This window comes from Corvus kubaryi, unplaced genomic scaffold (genome assembly GCF_017639235.1).
Source record: "Corvus kubaryi isolate FWS band 111438036 unplaced genomic scaffold, C.kubaryi_AGA036_p1.0 78, whole genome shotgun sequence".
NCBI lineage: Eukaryota > Metazoa > Chordata > Aves > Passeriformes > Corvidae > Corvus > Corvus kubaryi.
Genome location: NW_024582065.1, coordinates 4518265 through 4537990, shown reverse-complemented (window position 1 = coordinate 4537990; position 19726 = coordinate 4518265). Strand labels below are relative to the sequence as shown.

Genomic DNA, 19726 nt, shown 5'->3' with positions numbered 1-19726 from the left:
CCCTTTGACGTGGATTAGTGCTGATGCCTGACAGTTGGATCTTCCCATCCTTTTCACATCTTGGTGGTTCCTTTTTAAGGGAGGCTTTTGTACATGTCTAATCCATTTAAAATGAAAGATAAACAAGACATGGACCAGTCTCTGAAGGGACAGTCAGTTACAAGGGTGGTACTGACTTCCCTGTGGAAGGCAGTGAGCTCTGTTTGGGATGGATGCAATGACAGGAGAGAGCCTTCCCCCCAGCACCTCAGTTTGGTGTCAGGGGATGCCTGGAGCAGTGACTACCTCTGATTTTTGGTTTACAAGCCCCTTAGAAGCTTTCCAGGGGGTATGCAGATGGCAAGTTCAAGTTTATGGACTGGAGGGTTGATGCTCTCCTCTCTCTGCACCATCACCCATCGCTTTGTGAGCCCTCTGAGAGCATCCTCTGTGTCCACTGTCAGGATGTACAGGAGCTATACTGACTTTGCCTTAGAGCTGACATCTCTCCCACCTGTATATCTGTAATTCCAGGTGATATATTGAACAGTGGGTGCAATATTGGCCCTGTCAAAGTAGAGTCTCAGGGTCATGTCAGGTACCTGCAGCTCCCTGGGTTCAGTAGGATTTTGGATGCCTCTTTGCAGGTGGGACTCAGATCCTCCTTTCACAGTGTTTCTTTCTGGCAGCAGAGCTGGTGGAAGAGGAGGCACTGCTCCTCCTCCTGCAATGCCAAAACAGTCATTATGAAGCCCTCAAAAATGAGGAAATGGCCAAGATAGAAATGTCAACAAACCTCTCCTAGCTGACCTATTGGCTTCAGAGGAAGCTCTGTGGTTTTGAGCATTTCTTTGGCTTGGGATCAGGCTTGGTTTTGCCAGCCCCGGATTGAGTGTGCTGCTGTTGACGAGGCTAGTTCCCCCCTGGTGATGCCGGAGGGCTCAGCTCTGACTCTGCAAATCACTACTTTGGTTTCAGCGTCTTTGCTCAGGCTTGGTCTCAGCTTAGTGCCTGAGCTGTGGGTGAGATGGGGAGTGCTGCACATGGAGCCTGAAACCCTCATGCCTGGCTGTCTCCATCCTTCCTGTCATGCTTTTAAAGGTTTTGCCTGTTTACAGGGGTTTGGGTGTTCTGTGGGGCAGGGTTGTTGCCTGTTGTACTTCACTGGATGGCTTGGTATTTATTGTGGAAGTTTCAGAGAATTGGCTTAGGCTTTAAGTCACTGTTTGTTTGTAGTTGCTGAACTTGGGCTGTTTAATGGAAACATTTCCCTTTGGTAGGAGTGCTATTGCTGGAAATAAATACAGGTAGTACCTCAGGGCTGAGGCAGGAGCTGGGACTGGATGGAGCTGCACTGTCCGTCCACAGGGACTAAGGAGAGAGGAATGAAAAGCTGATGTGCAGCCCTGATTGGAGTCATTCATCTGCTGCAGGGCTTGGGGGCTCAAAGCAGAGGTGAGAGGGAGGCAGGGGCTGGCAGCTGCCCTCAGAGCCCTGCGGGTGGGCTCTGCCCCTGCTCTCTGTGCAGGGGGGGATTTATGCTCTTTAAATTCATGGCATAGCTGCAGTTGCTGGAGGAAGTTTTGGAGTACAGCTGAGCTGCACCATGCTGGCTGCTTCCCCTCAGCAGGTCCTCAGCAGATGATACTGGATCTGCTGCAGTCCCCTGTTTCCAGTGATAAATGATGGCTTTCTCCATCCAGGTGTCTTTTTCCATGACGCGTCCTGGCCCGTATCAGTTCCCTCTTTGAAAGCTTGGCTTCTTCTCCGTGGATTTGCCAGCAAACTTCGTCTGGGTGCAGTATCTGTGACCCAGTTTGGCAGGTGCTGGGTGAGAGCAAAGATGTGAAACAAGTTCCGAAAGCGGGAATTTAAGTCACTGTGAGCTGGAGGTAAAGGCATCACCGTGTCCTGTGCAAAGTATAGCAGGGCAAGCACAAGGCTGCATTATAAAATAAGGGAATAAAACGTAAGGAACAGGAAACTTCTATTCCCAGCTCGGATGACATTTTCCTTGCTCTGTCCCAGCAGCTCTCCCTGCTTGCACCACATTGTAACTTACAACTCCTTGTCTGGCAGGAGTTACGGTAACTCCAAACCAGCCCATAGCACTATGTCATCATAACCTTGAAACAGGACCCAAATGGCAAAACCTGCCCGAAACCGGTTGTGATTACTCATGCTCCGTGCTATCCCTTTCCCCCGCTGGGCTTTCTGCTATGGTAATTCCACTTATTAAGCAAGGAGACAAAACACCTTTATTAAACTTGGAACCAAGCTCGGGAGCAATGAGAGGAGCAGGACTTGCTGGCTGCAGGCTGTCAAAGGGTTTTCTTCTCTTCAAGTCCCTCTGCCTTCCTCTGCATGGCCTTTAAAGTGAGTGAGAGAGGAACAAAGATACTTTGCTGTTTGTGATTAATAAAAGGCTGCATTTAAATATGTTTGTTTAGAGTAGGAGAAGAATTAGGAATGTGTATTGGGAATGAATCCTGGGATTCGTTGGGGCTTTGCTTCATCTCTAAGCTTGAAAATGCAAAGAGCTGAGACAAACTGGGGTCTTAGCTCAGGCTCTGGAAAGCCTCTTTTTATTAACACTTTCAGTTAGTGTTTATTAACACTGTGGATAAAAGGCGCCTTTGTTAACGGGTCTGTCCCTTTGCTGCTCAGCTGGAGGAGCTGAATCTTGAAAGGAACTGCCCTGGGCACCTGCTGGAGTTACTGATCAAAGTTTTCATTCCAGATTTTCACCACAGGCTTAAACATAAAATAGCCTGAAACCCTCCAATGCAAGTCGTCTTCTCTTTCTCATTAAAAAAAGGTAAAAAAAGTTGTAAAAATGCCTCTTGCTGCCTGTGTGCCGAGCTATGAATGATGGGCCCCTGCCCTGTGTGGAGAGCATTGCATCTTACAGCAGTGTGACCCCCGCCTTGGTCCATCTTCTACCTCTTGTGTGTGTCCAGAGTCTCCCTTCGAATGCACCTCTCGGCCTGGGGAATGATTAGAGCAGCTTAAAAATCACTCCTGCATGCTTGGAGAGAAACCTGGGCCTGATGCTTTTGCTGTCCCTAAAGGTGAAGACCATCCCCAGAGGTTATGTGTGCCCCAGAGCAGGCTGGGGGGCTGTGGCAGCCATCCGAGGAGCAGCTGCTGCTTCCAGGAGATGCAGAGCACTCCTCTGCCTCTGCTGGGGGAGAATGCACTTCCAAGTATTTTTATATTGAATTATGGATTGACTGCACCATTGCTGTTGGCATCTCCTCGCTTTTGTCCTGTCTTCCCTCCTGGTGTAAGAGTGCTGTAAATGAGGGAGAAAGGAAGGATGACTTCCTACCATGTCCATCCCAGGTTAGACTGAGCTTTGGTAGCTCTGCCCAGGGTCAGTGAGGCAAAGCTGCAGCTCCCTTCATACACCAGTGAAGGACCTGGTTACACTGTGGCTACACCTGGTGCAAAGAAATTGGGTTATGTCTTTGCAACAAAAAAACTACCGCATTTTGCAGTGAGATCAGCCATGTGTGTTTGCCACCTCCCTGGGAAACCTCCCAAGAGATCCAAGCCCTGCAGCTTGTACATGATGTACCTGCATGGAGGGAGGGAGGTTGGCACAGTTCTCACCAGTGCCCCTCCCTTCAGCTGCTTTCAGCAACTGATGGCACTGAAGCAGGTGTGTTATCACCTACTCTGTTATTTCTGTACTAAGCAAAAAATGGCTTTCCAGCAGCCTGGACTTGGCCATTCCCTTTTGTTCTCCCAGGCAGAGTGAGCCATGGCTGGGGATGACAAATCCTGCTCAGCCGCACCGACGGAGCTCTCAGGTTGGGTATTCAGTGGGTGCTCAGCACGAAGTTGGCTCTGGAAGGAGGAGGTTGGAGGTCACATCCATTCCTGCCAAAGCTGAAGTCGACACTGGGAGCATGAGGAGTTAATTGCAGTGACTCGGGAGAAGAGGATCTGTTTTATCTGCAGGCAGGGTCCAGAAGGGAGAAGGCTCTGGAAGGCCACATGCCTTGCAGCGATGGATTTTGGTTTGAAGTAACTTAATTGTGTCAGACAAATGTGCAGACAGGAGGCAGCTCCTGTCGCTGGGCAGATCAGTTCCTTGCAGGCAGGACAAAGTCCCTGCTCCGCTGCATCCCTGGGAGTGTGGGCTGTGCTGCTGCACCTGCTCTTGCCTGGGATCTGCTGGGAGCAGCAGGAAGAGAAAGTTTTGCTTCTCAGCCATGAGTGTGAGCAGCAAACCCGGCTGTTACTCAAACAAAAGGTTTGACCCTGTTGTCCCCAAGGTCTTGCCCAGAGGAGTTACAGGGAGCCCCACTGGGAAGGGCAGGATGTGATCAAGGGGTGTTACCCAAGCTCATCCCCCAGCTCATCTCTGTTTTCTTGCTGGTTATTCACGCAGCACAACTTTACAACCCAAACACAAACAGTTGGAAGGACAGTTCCTGCTCAGGGTGTTCTCTGAAGAGCCTTAAATCTCCCATAAATGAACGTATTCATTCATTAGTTGCAACTCCCCAAAGCACCGAGCAAAGTTTGTGAGTTTAATTACTTTTTTCAGGAATTGGAGCACGCAGAGCCTTCAACAGATGATTATAGTTCATATTCATGGAGCTCTTCATAATCCCCTTCTCTGCTAGGGCATGGTTGATAGAGACTAAAATTGGAATCTGCTCATAAATTCCCAGCCTCATCCCGTGTGAGCTGTCTTGATCTTCCACTCAAAGCATTTTGCTGACAAAACAATTCAGTTTCCTGAGAGGTGCCACGCAAGTACATCTGTCAGGAGGGTATGAGCTGCCAGGGTTCTGTGTGCTGGTGGGGAGGTGTTTACCAAAGTTAGTTTTCACCCTGTTTATCTCTAAACCTGGAGTTGGGCTGGCTGCGTCACACACAGGGTGGTAAAAAATACAGAGATTTTCAAACAGAAACAGGGAATATTTATATGGTTGCAGACGTTTGTGGAAATATTAGTGGGAAAACCTAACCAACTAAAGTAAAATGCCAATGAAACTATTTCTAAATTAAGTAAAAGTCTTGGATTCTTTTTTTTTTTTAACTGTGGAGGTTTTAATCCTCAAGCATTTATTTGGTCTATTTGAAGTTACTGTAGCTACTTGTATCATAAACAGTTTAGGGCCACATTCCTCTTTGTGCAGTCTGCTTTGTAAGAGACCCGGAGGGTTTGTCTGCCTATGGAAATTTATTGTTATATAGGAATGAACAATTCCTCAGCTGCAGCTGTGCAATTCCTCCTGCACAGCTTTTCTGCCTTAGAACCTGGATCTTAATGACTCCAGGACCCCTCCTCTTCTCCTGACCTCTCCTTGTCTCATCCATGGGAGCTCCTCGGGTGGTGTGTTCCTGCAGAGCTGTGAGCTGGGGATCTCCCAATGCAGGAGGAATATAGAGTTAATGAGAATCCATATTTTTCTTTTTTTTCCCCCCTGATGTTTACAGGGCTTTATCCTTTAGTCTCCCAAGACAGCTTTACACTTGTGAGTCTGACTTTTAAAGCAGGTTTGCTGGGGAATGGGTGGGTTCAAAGCTTTGTGCACAGGTTGCTGACTTGTTTAGCATCAAAAAGGAGGAAAAAACAAAAAATTGCTCTGTGTGAAGGAGCTTTCAGGAACTCCTCAGAAACCAGATGCCTGCAGGTTCCATTACAGGTGCAGGGAAGGAATAGAAATAACCGATCCTGGGGAGTGAGCAGCCTTTGCCTTTGGGGAGGGTTTGAGGGTCCTGGTTTGCTCATGGCTGGTGAGGCAGGAGGGCTGTGAGCTGGGGTGGGGAGTGATGCTCCATCCCTTTGGAAAGGCACGGGGTGACAGTTGAGGCTGAGCTGGAGTTTGGCTGAAACCCCAAACCTGTCTCATCAGGCTGATGAAAAGTGCTTGTGCAGCTGCTGGTGACCCCAACAGTTGTGACCTGGGCTTTGTACTTCTTTCCGAGTGATAAGTGAGAGATTTAATCTGATACAATTTTCCTCAACGGATGTGTTTAATCTTCTAATGATATTACAAGTGATGTATATGCATCGAGAAATTCTTGTCTTTTCCCCCTTGTTGACCCATAAAAGCCTTTTATGGAACAGCACAAGTGACTCTGTGACACTCTTAACAGCATTAATGTGAATGATGTTCTCTTCACCATCAGCACCTGAGTCTGCAGAGCCTGGAGCTTGATGGAGGCTGTAAGTGCTCAGAATGTGGTGCACTGAGTAATAAAGTGAATGCAAAATAACAGAAGATGCTCCTATATGTATATAAAATTTTTTTGGGGTAGGCAGAGATACTCTTCCTACCACTTTGGCTTTGCTCTGTAGCCTCAAGTGAGAGTAAATTACAGGTCTGAGCACTTTAATGCACCTTTGTGACACAAGAGTTGACTCTTATTTTGTGTTGAGTGCTGTCTGGATGGGAATGAGTCCTGAGACTTGGCAGAACTCCTCTCTTTGGGAAGATAGAGTGCATCAGCTCCTCTCTGGCCTGTTCTTGCTGAAGTTCTTAGCCCATGGCAGATGTTCTTCAGCTCCCTGGGAGAGAGCTCAGCCAGGCTGTGTCCTCTCAGAGCTGCTGCAGCCGTGGGGGAAGGTCGGAGGCCAAAGCATCCCTGCACTGGGATAACAACTCCTGCACTCAGAGCATCAGTAGAGTTGCACCCAAGTGAAGAGTGATGGAGCTGAACCCAAATTCCAGTCCCGGGGCTAGTCTGGACCACGCTGAGATGGTGCATCAGAGACGTGGAAGGGATGGGCTGGAGCTCAGGAAATTGTTTGACAAGGGCTGGGTAGGATGGGACCTTCCCTTTTAATAGCTGGCTCATGCATACTCTCATTATCCCATGCTGGAACAGCACTGTCCTGACCCTCATCTCATTGCTAGGGGAGATTTGGCACATCAGTGGGTTGTACTGAGGGGATGAAATGTCTTCTCGGGGGTAAGGGAAAGAGCCTGTTGAGAGGCAAGGGGGAAAGACAGAGCAATGGTGTAGCACAGCTGTGCCTTTGGCTGTAATAAGGAAAAATTCCCGGTGGAAAGAGCAGTGTCTAACTCTTTAAGGGGGATTTGTGTGTTTGGGGGAAGGACTGGAGCTGCCACCATCCCTGAGCAGTGGAAACAAGGAGAAAATAGAACTGCCAGGCTGGCTCAGAGCAAAGCTTCACCCACCCAAGAAAGGCCAGAAGAAGTTGCCAAGAGGCCAGGGCATAATCCTGACTTTTCTGGACAGAGTTTCAGGGCCTTTCCTATCAGGATGCTTCCTCCAGATCCCTGTGTTTAACAGCCACCAGTGGACCTGTCCTCTGTGAGCTTTTCCAGTCCTGCTTTGAAGCCATAGGTATTTCTGGCAGCCAGAACATCCCCTGACAATGAGTTCCACAATTTAATTACAAGGGGAAAGGAAATGACCTTGGATAGATTTTTAAACCTGCTGCCTGATCCCTTTATTCCTGTCTTGTCAAGAATGGTGCCTGGAGAGGGATTGAGAAGGGGAAATGGGAGAGAAAGTAGGGCTTGAATTTGGGAATGAAGTCTGGGGAAGGGGGAAAACTGCTAAATTAATACAAAACCAAAGCCTTTCCAGGTGTGGGATGGTGTTGTGTGCAGTGGTTTAAATCCAGCGGGATATCTAGGGAGTATTTGGGAGGTGAGGTTCTTACTGGGCTGTGTTGGCTTCAGAGCTGCAGGTGCCACACTGGGGCTGCATCTCTGGCTCCCAAAAACCCAACAGTACCTCCAGGTTAGAAATGTGTTGGTTTTTTTCCCCTTCATCTAGTCTAGAGAACAGAAAATGTCCATCTCCTTGAGGATGCTTTTGCAGCAGGACAGTAAATAGCATCTGTGGGCCTTCACAGCTTGCTCTTACAGCTGCATGTTCTTATAACCAAAAGCTTACATCTTGGGTTTTCCACACTGGCTCCCAGGGAGTAGGTGAGTTCATTCAGGACTTGCACTGGTTCAGGATGTCCCCAGCTAATGTGGTTTCACAGAGACCTTCGTGCCTTTCACAGTATTGGCTTCTTTAGCCCTTGTAAATATTTCACCTGTTTTTTAAATTATTCATTCATTAAGTGGCTTGGAAAGGAGGAGGAATCACACTTACAATATGTGTGAAGACTTAAAACACTGCAAAGCTGAAAGGATGTGAAAAAAATAATTTGAGGAAGGGTTTTTACATCAGAACAAGCCTTGTTTAAGTACTAGGAGGGGATGGGAGATGAAGGGGTGCGGGCTCTTGATGGATCTGGCGCAGGCTGGAATGTTGCTGGGATTTGCAGAGTTGGGGTTTGCACTGGGATGGGATTTGGAGGCTGAGATCTTTATCAGGGGTGGGCTGGGGAACTGGCACTGAGCCTCAGGTGGCCACACTGAGGGGTCACAGGGCACCCTCAGACCCGGAGGTTCTTGGTTGTGTCAGTGCTATTTACAGCCATGGTGTGGATCCAATGCAATATAAAACATCTCTTCTCCAGTTTATTGGTAACCTATGGCTTTTGCATACTAGAAATTACTCAGTTTGAGGCTGGGGCTAAGTGAAATTGGGTATTAAATCTGTCCCCATACAGCAGTGTGCCCCTTGCTTCCCAAACTAGGAACCTTTCCTTCCACTCCACCTTCCTCTAAGCAACAACCAGTGAAGGTGAAATATTATTCCTGAATGGAGAGGTGTTTGGTTATTTTGTTTGAGGGGTAACGTGGCAGTGACACACATATTTATGGTGCTTCTATTCTTGGACCTCAAAACATCATTAGGCTGTTAATTAATTAAAGCCTGTCAGTCCCTCCACAAGCAGAGGTGGGTTTTTTTCCTGTGCTTTGAGCTGTTGTGTAGTGCTCTGTGAGGAAGGAAGGGGGACCTTGATGGTTTAGCAATGGGGAACAGGCAGAGACGAGCAGGGCTTGGAGGCGCTGGGGGGCAGGGGAACACCCTGAGATGGGAAAACTGAGGCAGAGCAAGGGTGAGTCAGGATAGCAAACTGGGGAGAGTCAGAGCTTGGATCACTGCCTCATCCCTGAGAGGTCTTTGCCCTTAGCTCCTTTGCCGATGGTGTTATCCCAACCTCAACACAATCCTCCAACCATGACTGTGCAGTCTGGAGTGGGACAGCCCTGGGGTTCATCCACCCTGTTCATTCCTTTGCCCTCACAAAAGCTGTCAGTGAGGTGTTTTGGAAGGTTATCTTCAAAAGCAAAACATTGGCTTGAGAAAACTGAATAAAGGCTCCAAAAATCCAGGCTCTGGCCAGAAGCCAGGACGATGTTCCCTGATTTTCTTCTGTAGTGCTCATCCTCTTTGCTGTGTTCCTGGAGTCCAGGGCAGATGTTCATTATCACGTTCCCGTTCTGGCTGAGGACCATTCACGCCTTCTGTAACCCAGCTGCCGTGGGGACAACAAAGTGTCCTTTAAATTAGGCCTGGGATTTTCATAGTCTGGTACATCCTTGTGTCAGCCCTTGACCTCGACACTGTGCCAGATGATGGAGTCCAGACTTCAGTGCTGCTGTCTGAATCTCCTCCACTGCCCAACCTACACAGCTCCGGGGCATCTTGGGGCTGCATCCATGTGTGAGCTGGGCTGGGTGCATTCGGGGTGGGCAGGTACCGTGTGTGATGCTGTTCCCCTGCCTGGGACCACCATCCCTCCCCAAAGATCTCTGGGGTGGTTGGGGGAGGTAGGGTCTTCAAGGAATCAGCCCTTTTGGGAGACAACTTCTGGATCTGTCCTGTTGCATTATCATGCACTCGGGGTGATTTCACAGCAGACAGTCTCGGCTCCTGCCCCCATCACCAGCAGAACCAGGTTCCACCAGCCTCCTAAGCAAAAACTGCTTTTGCCAGTGTTATTTTGGATTATTGCAGCATTTCTCTCTTTCCTGGGGAACTGGCATTGCAGTGGTGTCTGTGTTGCTGTTGAATTTGGCAGCTGAGGTGGAGCCCAACCTGAGTTGGGGCAATTTTGATGGGCTGGAGCATCAGATGGAGAGCAGTGAGTGCTACAAAGTCAGATTCCTGTTCAAAGTGCTGCCATCCTGCTGGAGCATAAGTGATGGGGCAGAGCTCGATCATGCCAATGGGGACCATCCTCAAGCACTACCCCACTCCTGCCCTCCTCATCCAGTCATCCATAGGGAGTGTCAGGATGGTCTCATGCAGCTGGTGGTGGCTCTGGCTTTGATGCTTCTGGAGCACAAGGGTGGTTTCCACATGGAGTAGCTCATCCCCCTGTGTGGTGCCTGCCCTGTCAGTGCCTCCCATGCTGTTAGAACAGACACGATGCTTGTTTTCTTTCCTTAATCAAGTCTGGCAGGTGTAATGGCACCACACGTGAGGGAAATTTGTTTTGATGTGTGTTTGACAAACTCCGAAGTGCTTTTGCTCAACAAGTTTTTGTGGCTTCTGTTCTGGTGGCAGGGAGAAGCCCAAGTGCCCAAATTGATATGGTTCTGCTTGGATAATTGAGCTGGGAATTTAGTTCGTTATGTGAAGTGGCTGCTGAAGTGGATAATTGCAGATCTTGAGGTGTTTGTCCTATTTGATAGTTTGGATTGAAGAAAATTTAGGTGCAATTTCACAGGTGTATGTACAGGGACAACACGGCTTCTGTGGGGATCCTAGGATGGAGTAATAAAGCTAAATAACTCACATTTCTTTGTGTGTTAGAAGAACATGGATGACAAGGAAAAGAGCTTTAAGTTAAGTTTTCTTGGGATGGGGACCTGGCCTCTCCCCTCTCCCTGAAGTGCCCTGAACACTGGCTCTTCTCAGGCAATAACAAACACCAGCAGTTGTGTAAAGCCCCCAATGCTTTATGCACTATTTCTGCAAATAATCCTTGTTTATAATTCAGTCTTGGCAGAAAAAGACTTTAAATTATTAAGGCACTAAATATTTTGCAATGAAAGAACAGAGATAAAGCTCTTGGCAGAAACAAATTGCCAGGGAGAGGCTGTTCTCTTCAGTGCATTTGGGGCTTTAAAGTATTATGAGAAATAACGTGCAGGGGGACTGGGAATTCATCACTTGATCAAAAGATTTGCTTCTCTCTTAAAAAAGCAGCTGTTCAGTGCATGCTTTCCAGCACCCCTGGAAATATAGAGTGTCCCCAAAGACCATGTTTGGGTCCCCAGAGCCATCTGCTCTCACCACAGGGCTGAAGGTGGTGTGTTTTAGGTGGTGGAGGTCTTTGTCCTGCCTTCAGCTCTACCACAGCTTTTAAAGTCATTTTCATGTGCTTGGTGCCCCCTTGGGGGCAGATTTTCAGGGGATTCTGTATCCCTTTTCCAGGAGTGGGAGATGCTGCTGCCAGTTTGTTGCGTCAGTGTGTGTTCTGTGGTAAATCAGGGGTGTTCCAGTGGTGTGGAATGGAGGCTCTTAGAATTAATGATTTTGTAACCTGTTGCTGATTTAATCCTGATATGACACAGTTAGTGCTTGTCAGCTCCTGGAGTCAGACAACCATGAGGGTGGATAGGTATGTGTATATACATAAAGACATTGTATACAGCTATGTATAGATGTATTTTAGGTAGTTATACCCGTAACCTTGTAGCTCTTCTTTGGAGAGACTTCAAGCATGAACTGCTGTGTTTCAAACCCCAGGGTGCTCCCAATGTGGTTTTCTTCCTATCATCTCAACATTTCAAAGCAAAAATCATCCTTACAGTGATGATGGGGGTATGCAACGGGAGTGGTGGGGCCCTGGCACAGGTTGCTCAGAGAACCTGTGGTTGCCACATCCCTGGAAGTGTCAGGCCAGGTTAGACGGGGCTTGGAGCAACCTGGAAGGTGTCTCATCCCACAGCAGGGAGGTTGGAATGAGATGGGCTTTAAGGCCCCTTCCAACGCAAACCATTCTGCAGTTCTGTGATTCCATGGCTCTGTTTCTCTTTCCCTTGCAGGAGACCTGTGCAACTGCAGCTCCGTGGGCAGCATCGAATGCAACCGCACGACGGGGCAGTGCCACTGCCTGGCAGGCTACACGGGGCCGCAGTGCCACAGCTGTGCCCACGGCTTCTTCCCCGAGCAGGGCAGCCAGCGGTGCCAGCCCTGCGGCTGCAGTCCCACCGGAGCCACCAGTGACCAGTGTGACCAGTGAGTAATGCCAGGCATCCCCGGGGGTCTGTGCGCAAGGTGTCGGAATTTGGTGTGTTTTGGGTTTGGGGCAAGAGTGGGTCTTGTCATCTGTGCTGGTGTTTAAAAGAAAAAAAATAAGCAGGAAGGAAGCTGATCTTATAACAATTCATGAAGATTATTCTTCATCTTTCAAGAGCTCAATTATAAAAATACCGTGGCTGTGGCAAAAGCCCTGGCAGCCCCCAAGGGAGTTGACTTGTGTTTCAGAGTCGCATGGAAGCAGAACCTCTCCTAATGCCTTGTGCATCTGTTAGTACCTGTCGGGCAGGGCTGCCTTCGCGCCTGAGCTGGGAGGGAAGTGGAGGCTGGGGTGGAGCATGGGGGCTTTGGAGAGGTTTATTTTCCAAAGGGATAGGTTTTCTGCCAGAGGCAGGCAAAGCTTTGTGCTCTGCCCTTGCTGAGCATTGGGGTGGAAGCGGCAGCCCAACAGCAGAGTCGGCTCCTGCCTTGCCTGGTGTTTACAGTCACCAGAGCTGATGCTTGGAGCTCTTGTATAATGAATGTGTTCCTCTTCATTTCACCTCACCCACCCCATCTTGCCTTGTAAAAGCTGGCATGCAGTTATTTTCCAAGCGGTGATCCGTCAGCCATTAGAGATCTGTGGCTGAGTTGAGGGGATCTCTATTCATGCAAGATCAGACTGAGCAGCAGCCTGACCCATTGGGTCTCCAGCTTGTGCTCATGGGGACAGCAAGTTTCAAAGTCTCTCCTTGGAGGAGACCTCAGCAACCACCCTGCAGCAGCTTCCAGCCTTCCCAGGCTCCTGCTGCCTTATTGTCTTCTAGGGTTTGGTCTGGGCTCAGCCACCTGCAGTTCCCTGCCAGGGCAGGAGCTGAGTCAGAGTCAAAATGCTCTGCAGGGACATGCTGCCTGTAATTACTTTATATATTATCTTTTCCCAAATGCCCAAACCCTCTGTTGATGTCCTTCCTTTCTGTTTCAATGCTGCATTTTTCTGCTTGCATAAGCTCTGACAATTCGGAACTTAGAAGTAACGCTCCAATTGAGGAGAGTGACCTTCTTACTAAAAGAGTGATTCTTGGGGGTGGAAAGTGTGAAGTTTTTCCACTTTTTTTTTTTTTTTTTTTTCTTCAGTGGTTGCTTTAGGTATGGGAAGATGTGGCTGGAAGCACCAGGGTTTGCCACAGAATGGAAAGTGTGATTTTGGTCAGATCTACTATAACGGCAAATTGGGCAGAAAGGCAGATGGGGCAAATCTTATCTTTAAGAGCTGGGAGAAGAGGGAAAGCAGTTGCTGGAGCAACTGGGTTAACTGGAAGGGAGCATTCTTGCCCCAGCTCTGAGTCACTGGGCAGTGGGTGAAGTATGGACATGTGTGGTGTCTCCCCATGTCTCACTGCATGGGGCGAGCCAAGGAATGCCCTTGGGAGCTTCAGGTGGGATACTCTGAGTTGTGAAGGAGAATAAGGTGGAGGTGGAGCCAGAAACAGCAGGGACCTCCCCAGCCTCTCCTCAGCACCATTTCACAGCCTTGAGGGATGTGGGAGATGTTCATTCTCAGACATTTAGAAGAGACAGCACAGGGCAAGATGTGGAGGGAGATTTGGGGAGGGGGGATGTTGCTAACAGAGATCGCTCTGTTTCTCTTCCTGGCTCAGAGGGGTTTGCTGCAGATGGAGATGACCCCTGGGTGTTTAAAAGGAGGAAAATAGGTCAGTTGTCTGTGTTGTAGGGCTGGAGGCATCAGAATGGCTGCAAGATGGGCAGTGATGTGTATTGGAAAATGGAGTGGGACACAAATCCCAGCAAGGGCAGATGCTCCCCTTGTTTCTGTTGTGTTAGAGTGGGCACCAGGGCTGGGCACAGCTCCTGCCTGTCTGCAGCTGGGATGGGTAGGGGCAGGCACCAGGGATGGGGTGCATCCCTGCAGTGGGATCTGTCCTGATGGGTGGGAGAGCCTCTTGTGCATTGCAGGGAAATGTGTGTGTGAATCCTGGAATGGGATTTTTGGCTCTCTTGCTGGAAGCCCTGGGTGGCTGCTGAGGAGTCCCTGGAGGAGCAGTGCGTGTCCCTCGGGCAGTCTCTGCTCGGGATGAGGCACGCAGGCATTGCCCAATACCAGCAACCAGCTACTGTTTTGTTGACATGGAAAATCCTGTAAGCTTTATTTATTTAATAAAGCACCAGCCCAGCTTGACTTGCACAAGTGAATTCCTGTGTAGGGCTTCAGAGGAAAGCTGTTCCAGTGGGGCTCCGGGTGAAACAGCAGCAGAGATTTTGGACTCTGACCCTTTTTAAGGGTGGCTGATTGGAGGGGCAAAGTACCCGAAGGCCAAGCCCTCAGGGCACACAAAGATGCCTCTTAGGTTTCAGTCAGCTCACCCAGGCTTTTGTAAAAGTGCCTTTTAATCATAGGATGATTATTAGTATTATTTCTCGGCACACTCTCGGGCTGGCCAGATGGCAACCCAAGTCCCCTGCTTATTAACTAGACCTCAAATGCAGACCATCAAATAAAAATTAAAAAATTCCCTTTCCCAAGGCACAGAGTTGATTTTGGGAGCGAACATTGACCTGACATGCTGTCGCTATGAATGGGCTCCATGGCTGCTAATCAAAGGTCTGTTTTGGTGGTGGTTTAAATTTGATTATCTAGGAAGATCCACACAGATCCCCCTGTGGGATGGTAGAGGATTTCTGTGCCCTGGTTTGGGTGGTTTTTTTGTTAGATGAAAAGCTGTGTGTGGCTCAAGCTGGAGCTTGCTGTGGGGCTGGATGGAATCTTGAGCTTCTCAGAGAGGGCTGACACATCTTGGAGAGGGGGAGTAAATTGTCCCTGCTGCGGTTAACGCCTAGAAACCTCAGAAAAAACCACATTTCTTTGGGTTGGATGCTGTGCAGATGCTTGCTAAAGATAGCTGTGGCCTGGAAGTGTTCACAGTCCGTAGAGGAAGGGTGGAGAAAGAAGCTGAAGTTTCAAGGGCCGTGGTCAAGGTCAGAGTAGTGGAGAATGAGGACGGTGACTCATGTGGGTGCACGGGCTGAGCTGGAAGGGCTGTGTTCCTGCTGCAGAGCGCTGGGACAGTGACAGAGTGGGGAGGGTGCCTGGTAGCAGCCTCAGCCCATGCTGATGTAGCCTCAGCCAAGAGCTGCCCCCACCAGCTGCATCTCTCACCATCTTTTGGGCCCCTTGAGTTGAAGGCTGTGCTGTGTGTCCTCTGAGGAAACCAGAACCTCCCAGCCTGGTGGAGGACTGAAGGTGATCAGTGCTGCTGGAGAAGGTCACCATGCCCAGGCTGGCCAGCCCACATCTCCTAGCCTTGCACTCCTGTACAATTATTTTTCCTTTTTTCCTTCATGTGAGCAGAGTCCTGTGCCTGAACTCTCATCTCTTGCTCCCTTAAGGCTGGGCAGGGAGCCAAGGCAGAGGCAGCAGGAGTGGGCTGGGGTTGGTGGTCTCCAGTGCCAATAGCCAGGGCAGCAGTGGGAGCACTGGGGCTCTTCACAGTGTTTCTGGCCCTCTGCACCCTGTGCAGCTTTGCCCAAAGTGCCACCCATGTCCCCAGCTGAGTCATGGCAGGGTGAGCCAGAACAGCAGCCCTGGGATGAAGAGGGTGAGGGGAAAGAGGCTTGGTTTGAGGAAGCTTTTAGGTCTGCAGCCCTCATGCCCTGGTGTGAGGAGCTGTGCAGGCACAGCTCTTCCAACACACACTGAGCTAATTCTCCATGTAAACCTGTCCTCTGGCTGAGTGATTTGAAGGACAGGACTGCAGGCAGGATGAAGCCAGCCTGGATGAGGCAGCATCCCCCTCCTGGGGAGCAGGAGACAGCAGATGACTCGGCAGTTTTTGGTTTATTTTTACCTTGCTGGCAGCACTGCCCATCCCCACGTGGGACTGCAAACGCTGGCCCTGGGCAGCCCAGTGTGACCCAGCTCATCTGCAGGAGGGTTGACCTTGATTTACCTCCTGTGAGGTGTTTATCCCAACTTTTCCTAGCCCAGCACTTGGGTGTCTGTGGCTTTTCCTTTCCTGCAGCCATGGAGGCAGCATGTTTAGCCCACGAGCAGCTGTCCCTGTGTGGGTGCTCCTGTGGGTTTGGGATGTGAATGGGGGAGTGGAGCTGTGAAGCAGAGATGCTGCTATGAGATGCTGCTGCCAGGCAGAAGGGTTCAGCCCTCAATTCCCTGTTTCCCTAGGAGGTTTTGTGTTTTTAAACTTGTCCTGGTTCTAGGGAAGAAAAGTAATGCACCAGTACCTGTGCCAGTGAACAAGAGGAGAGCTGTGGCTGCTGTGGGGTGTTTTAAGGATCACAGAGTATTCTGAGCTGGAAGGGACCTACAGGGATCCTCCAGTCCAGCTCCTGGCCCTGCACAGACACCCCAACAATCCCACCCTGTGCCTGAGAGCATTGTCCAAATGCTTCTGGAGCTCTAGCAGCCTTAGGGCTGTGACCATTCCCTGGGGAGCCTTTTCCAATGCTCAACACCCTCTGGGGGAGGGACCTTTTCCTGGTATCCAGCCTAAGCCTTCCCTGACATGGCTTTGCCATATGGTTTACCTAAACCCAGGTTAACCATCTAAACTGGGTTACGTTTTTCCAGTTCCCTTAAAAAGCTCTAAACTAAACATACATATATGCTGCCATTGTCCCTAGTGCCTGTTCAACTGGGGTCTGTGGATCAATTTAAGTTGCTGCCTCTGCCCTTGCCTCAGTTTCCCCACAAGTAGAAGGGCAGTGGGAAGCAGAAGCTCCAGCAGACAGCTTGGAGGTGATGTCTGGTCTTCTTTGGTTGCTGTGGGCTGAAACCCTATGCCCAAGGGTGTAGTGCTCTGCTCCTTTGCTGATCCAGCAGCCTTTCCTTACTGCTGGCTACAGAGACAGCCCTGTGATCCTAACTCCTGCATGGCTTGTGCTGCAGGCTTGGCATAAGTCTTGTGAGAGAGAGCTCCCGTCACTCATTTCCAGTGAAAAAAAATACTAACACACACATATAAATGCCCAAGTGTTAATTCAGACATGCTTTTCCCCCCTCAAGGGGACCTCAGGCTTTGTGTTCATATTAAAAAGAATGGAGGCAGAGCGTCCCTGGGAGCATCTGTACATGGCTGTCCCCTGGAGCAGGGATGCTGCGAGGCTGAGCAGGGAGGGCAGTGGCCATCCCTGTGTGCTGCCTTTGTGGTGGGATTCTATGTGGAGAGGCTGATCTTGTGACCCCAGCTCGTGGGGATTTGCAAGAGCCTGGCTGGTGAGGGTAAGGTCAGCAGCACTGGACAAAGTGCTTTGTTGAGGCCTTTGAATAAGTGCTGGAGGTTCTGAGGGAGCTTGGGAAGCTGGGCAGGGAGAGCCACACACTGGGATTGGGGAGCTGGTGGGATGTGGAAAGATGCAAAGAGACTGGGGGAGGCAGCCTGGTGTGGCAGTCTGGACACATCTCATGTGAGGCAGAATTTGGTGGGGTTGTTTTAGTGGTCAGGAAATGCAGGTCCATTGAAATTCAAGGTTTTTGTGGAGCTTCACCAGCCTGCAGGGCTGCTGGCCATCCCAGACCCTGGAGGTTATTTGGGGGAAGTGATGGAGTTCTTGTTTTGCATAGATAAAATCTTCATTGTCTGTCTGCAGAGTGTCATCACACTTCTGAAATGTCTCTTCTTTGCGTGGGATGTGTCTCTCCATTCTGCTGTATTTTAGCAGTCCAGTAAACCACATCAGGCACTGCTCCCCTTTGGAGATGTGATCTTGGGAGCTGAAATCCTCAAGGACTTGTGCTTTAAAACCCCCCCAAAACCAGACAAACCCCCCTTTTCCCTTTAAAAAGACTGCTCTCCCTTTTATAGATCGGATGAGCACAACCAGTGGCTCATTATCTCCCAGTAATGCCTTGTCAGCATCACTCTGCAGAGAACAGATCTTGTTTTGTAGTGGAAATTATTACATATGGACCTCAGAAAAGCAGAAGAATACCCTGTTAAAGGCTATTTTTCTGCATGCTTTAATTATCTAAATCTCTCCCCTATTCCAGCCTCTCACATCCTTTACATCTGATCAGTTCTCCTCCTCTCTCCCCCCCCAAGAAGGTAAAGGTACCTGAACCCATTTTTATTCAGTTGCAGACAGGACTGGGAAATGAATGAGTGACTGGACACAGCAGCAGGGAAAGGTGGATTGTTATCATCTCTCCTATGGTAATTATGGCTTCTCAGAAATCCTGTTATTTTGTGGATCTTCCAGCAGGCTTTGCCATTCCTGTGTTGTCTATTGCAAACTTTGCTGCTCTGGCAAACACTGACTGCCCTCAAAAAGAAATACTGGCTCAACTGTTTAAGCTTTTGTGGCTAAATTCTGGTTGGGGGGTGGTGCCCAGTGTGTACTTCAGGCACTGCTTGTACCCTTAGTCTCCTTTTGCTGTCTGAGCAGAGGCACCAACAGAGGTCTGGGGGGTGGAGGGACCACTTTGGGCAAAACTGATGTGTTCGGTGGGGACCAGCTCCATCTCCCTGCCATCCCCATTGATATGTCCTTCTCTGCATTGAGGTTCCCTGTCCCATCCCTGCACTGCCATGATCCCCAGAGGTTACTCTGGGAAACCAGGACCCGCCAGCTGAGGTTGATTTTGCAGTGAGTGGAGGCTTTTGCTCATGGAACTGTAGAGGACCCCATCCAACCTCCCTCCCCAGGGTCAATGTAGACTTTCCTTTGCTTCCTTCCTTCCCTGGAGGAGACTGCACAGGCTGGAGATTCCTCACTTTCCCCAGTCCTGGCTGGAGATTCCTGGCTTTCCCTCACGGGGGAGCTGGGGCTGCGGAGGTGGCGATGGCCAGACAAGGTGGCCCTCTGACATTTACAGAGTGGCCTTTCAGAGCTGTGAAGTGTCCCTGCTCCGTCGAGAGCTGCCCTACAAACAGCTGCCGTCCCCCAGCACGGAGCGAGGAATGTGGCACACAATGGCCCAGTGTTGGCCCCCATAAAGCTCCGCTTCTTGTGCCCTCCACAAAGGGGCTCAGAGCAGGCGCCCGGTGCAGGGCTTGGCCCTGGCCCCCCTGACTCTCCCACAGAGCCACCTCGGCCGCCAGTGGCTTTGGGTTGAGCTGAGGGAGCAGGGAGGAGAAACCCAGTGTGGGGCTTTTTCCTGCTCTCCCCTTCCCCACATGCTGATATTCCAATAATTGACTGTCATAGGTTAGCAAGCGTAGTCCCGGAAGGGACGTCCTTGCTAAGGGGTGCTTACAGTTTCCTCTGGGAACTGACAGAACCTATCAGCTGGCCAGTTTGAATATGGACAATTCTCTAAGCCACTTAAAGTTGTGATCACCTCTGTGATCCACATTTAAGAATAGGCAAACTCCCCCTCCAAGCTCTCTCTCGTTTCCGGCGCTGGGACAGGTGGCTGCGGGCCCCGTGTGGGGGCCAGCGGGCCCGGCCAGGCCCTGCTTGGGCCAGGCCGGGCCGGGCCACGGCCATCCTGAAGCCATGGACCTGTTCCAGCCGTGGAACCCCCCCCACTGCCTTGCCGTGGGCAGCCGGAGCAGCTCGGCTCTCCCCCCTCTCCACTGCGATAAGAAAAAATTCAACATTCCAGCTGTAAAGCTGCAAGGCCGAGGTGAGAGTAACCCTTTTATTGCTGTGAAGAGCTGAAAACCTGAGGGAAGAGAGA

General features: G+C 50.0%; 1 protein-coding gene across 1 annotated transcript in view; it reads left to right on the top strand.

Annotated features, from left to right (window-relative positions):
* Window positions 1-19726, top strand: part of MEGF9 (multiple EGF like domains 9) — a 51101-nt gene that overhangs the window by 11437 nt on the left and 19938 nt on the right. Inside the window, exon 3 of the mRNA XM_042052783.1 lies at window positions 11877-12069. Within this exon, the coding sequence (XP_041908717.1) occupies window positions 11877-12069 (193 nt within the window). The remainder of the gene's footprint in view (window positions 1-11876; window positions 12070-19726) is intronic.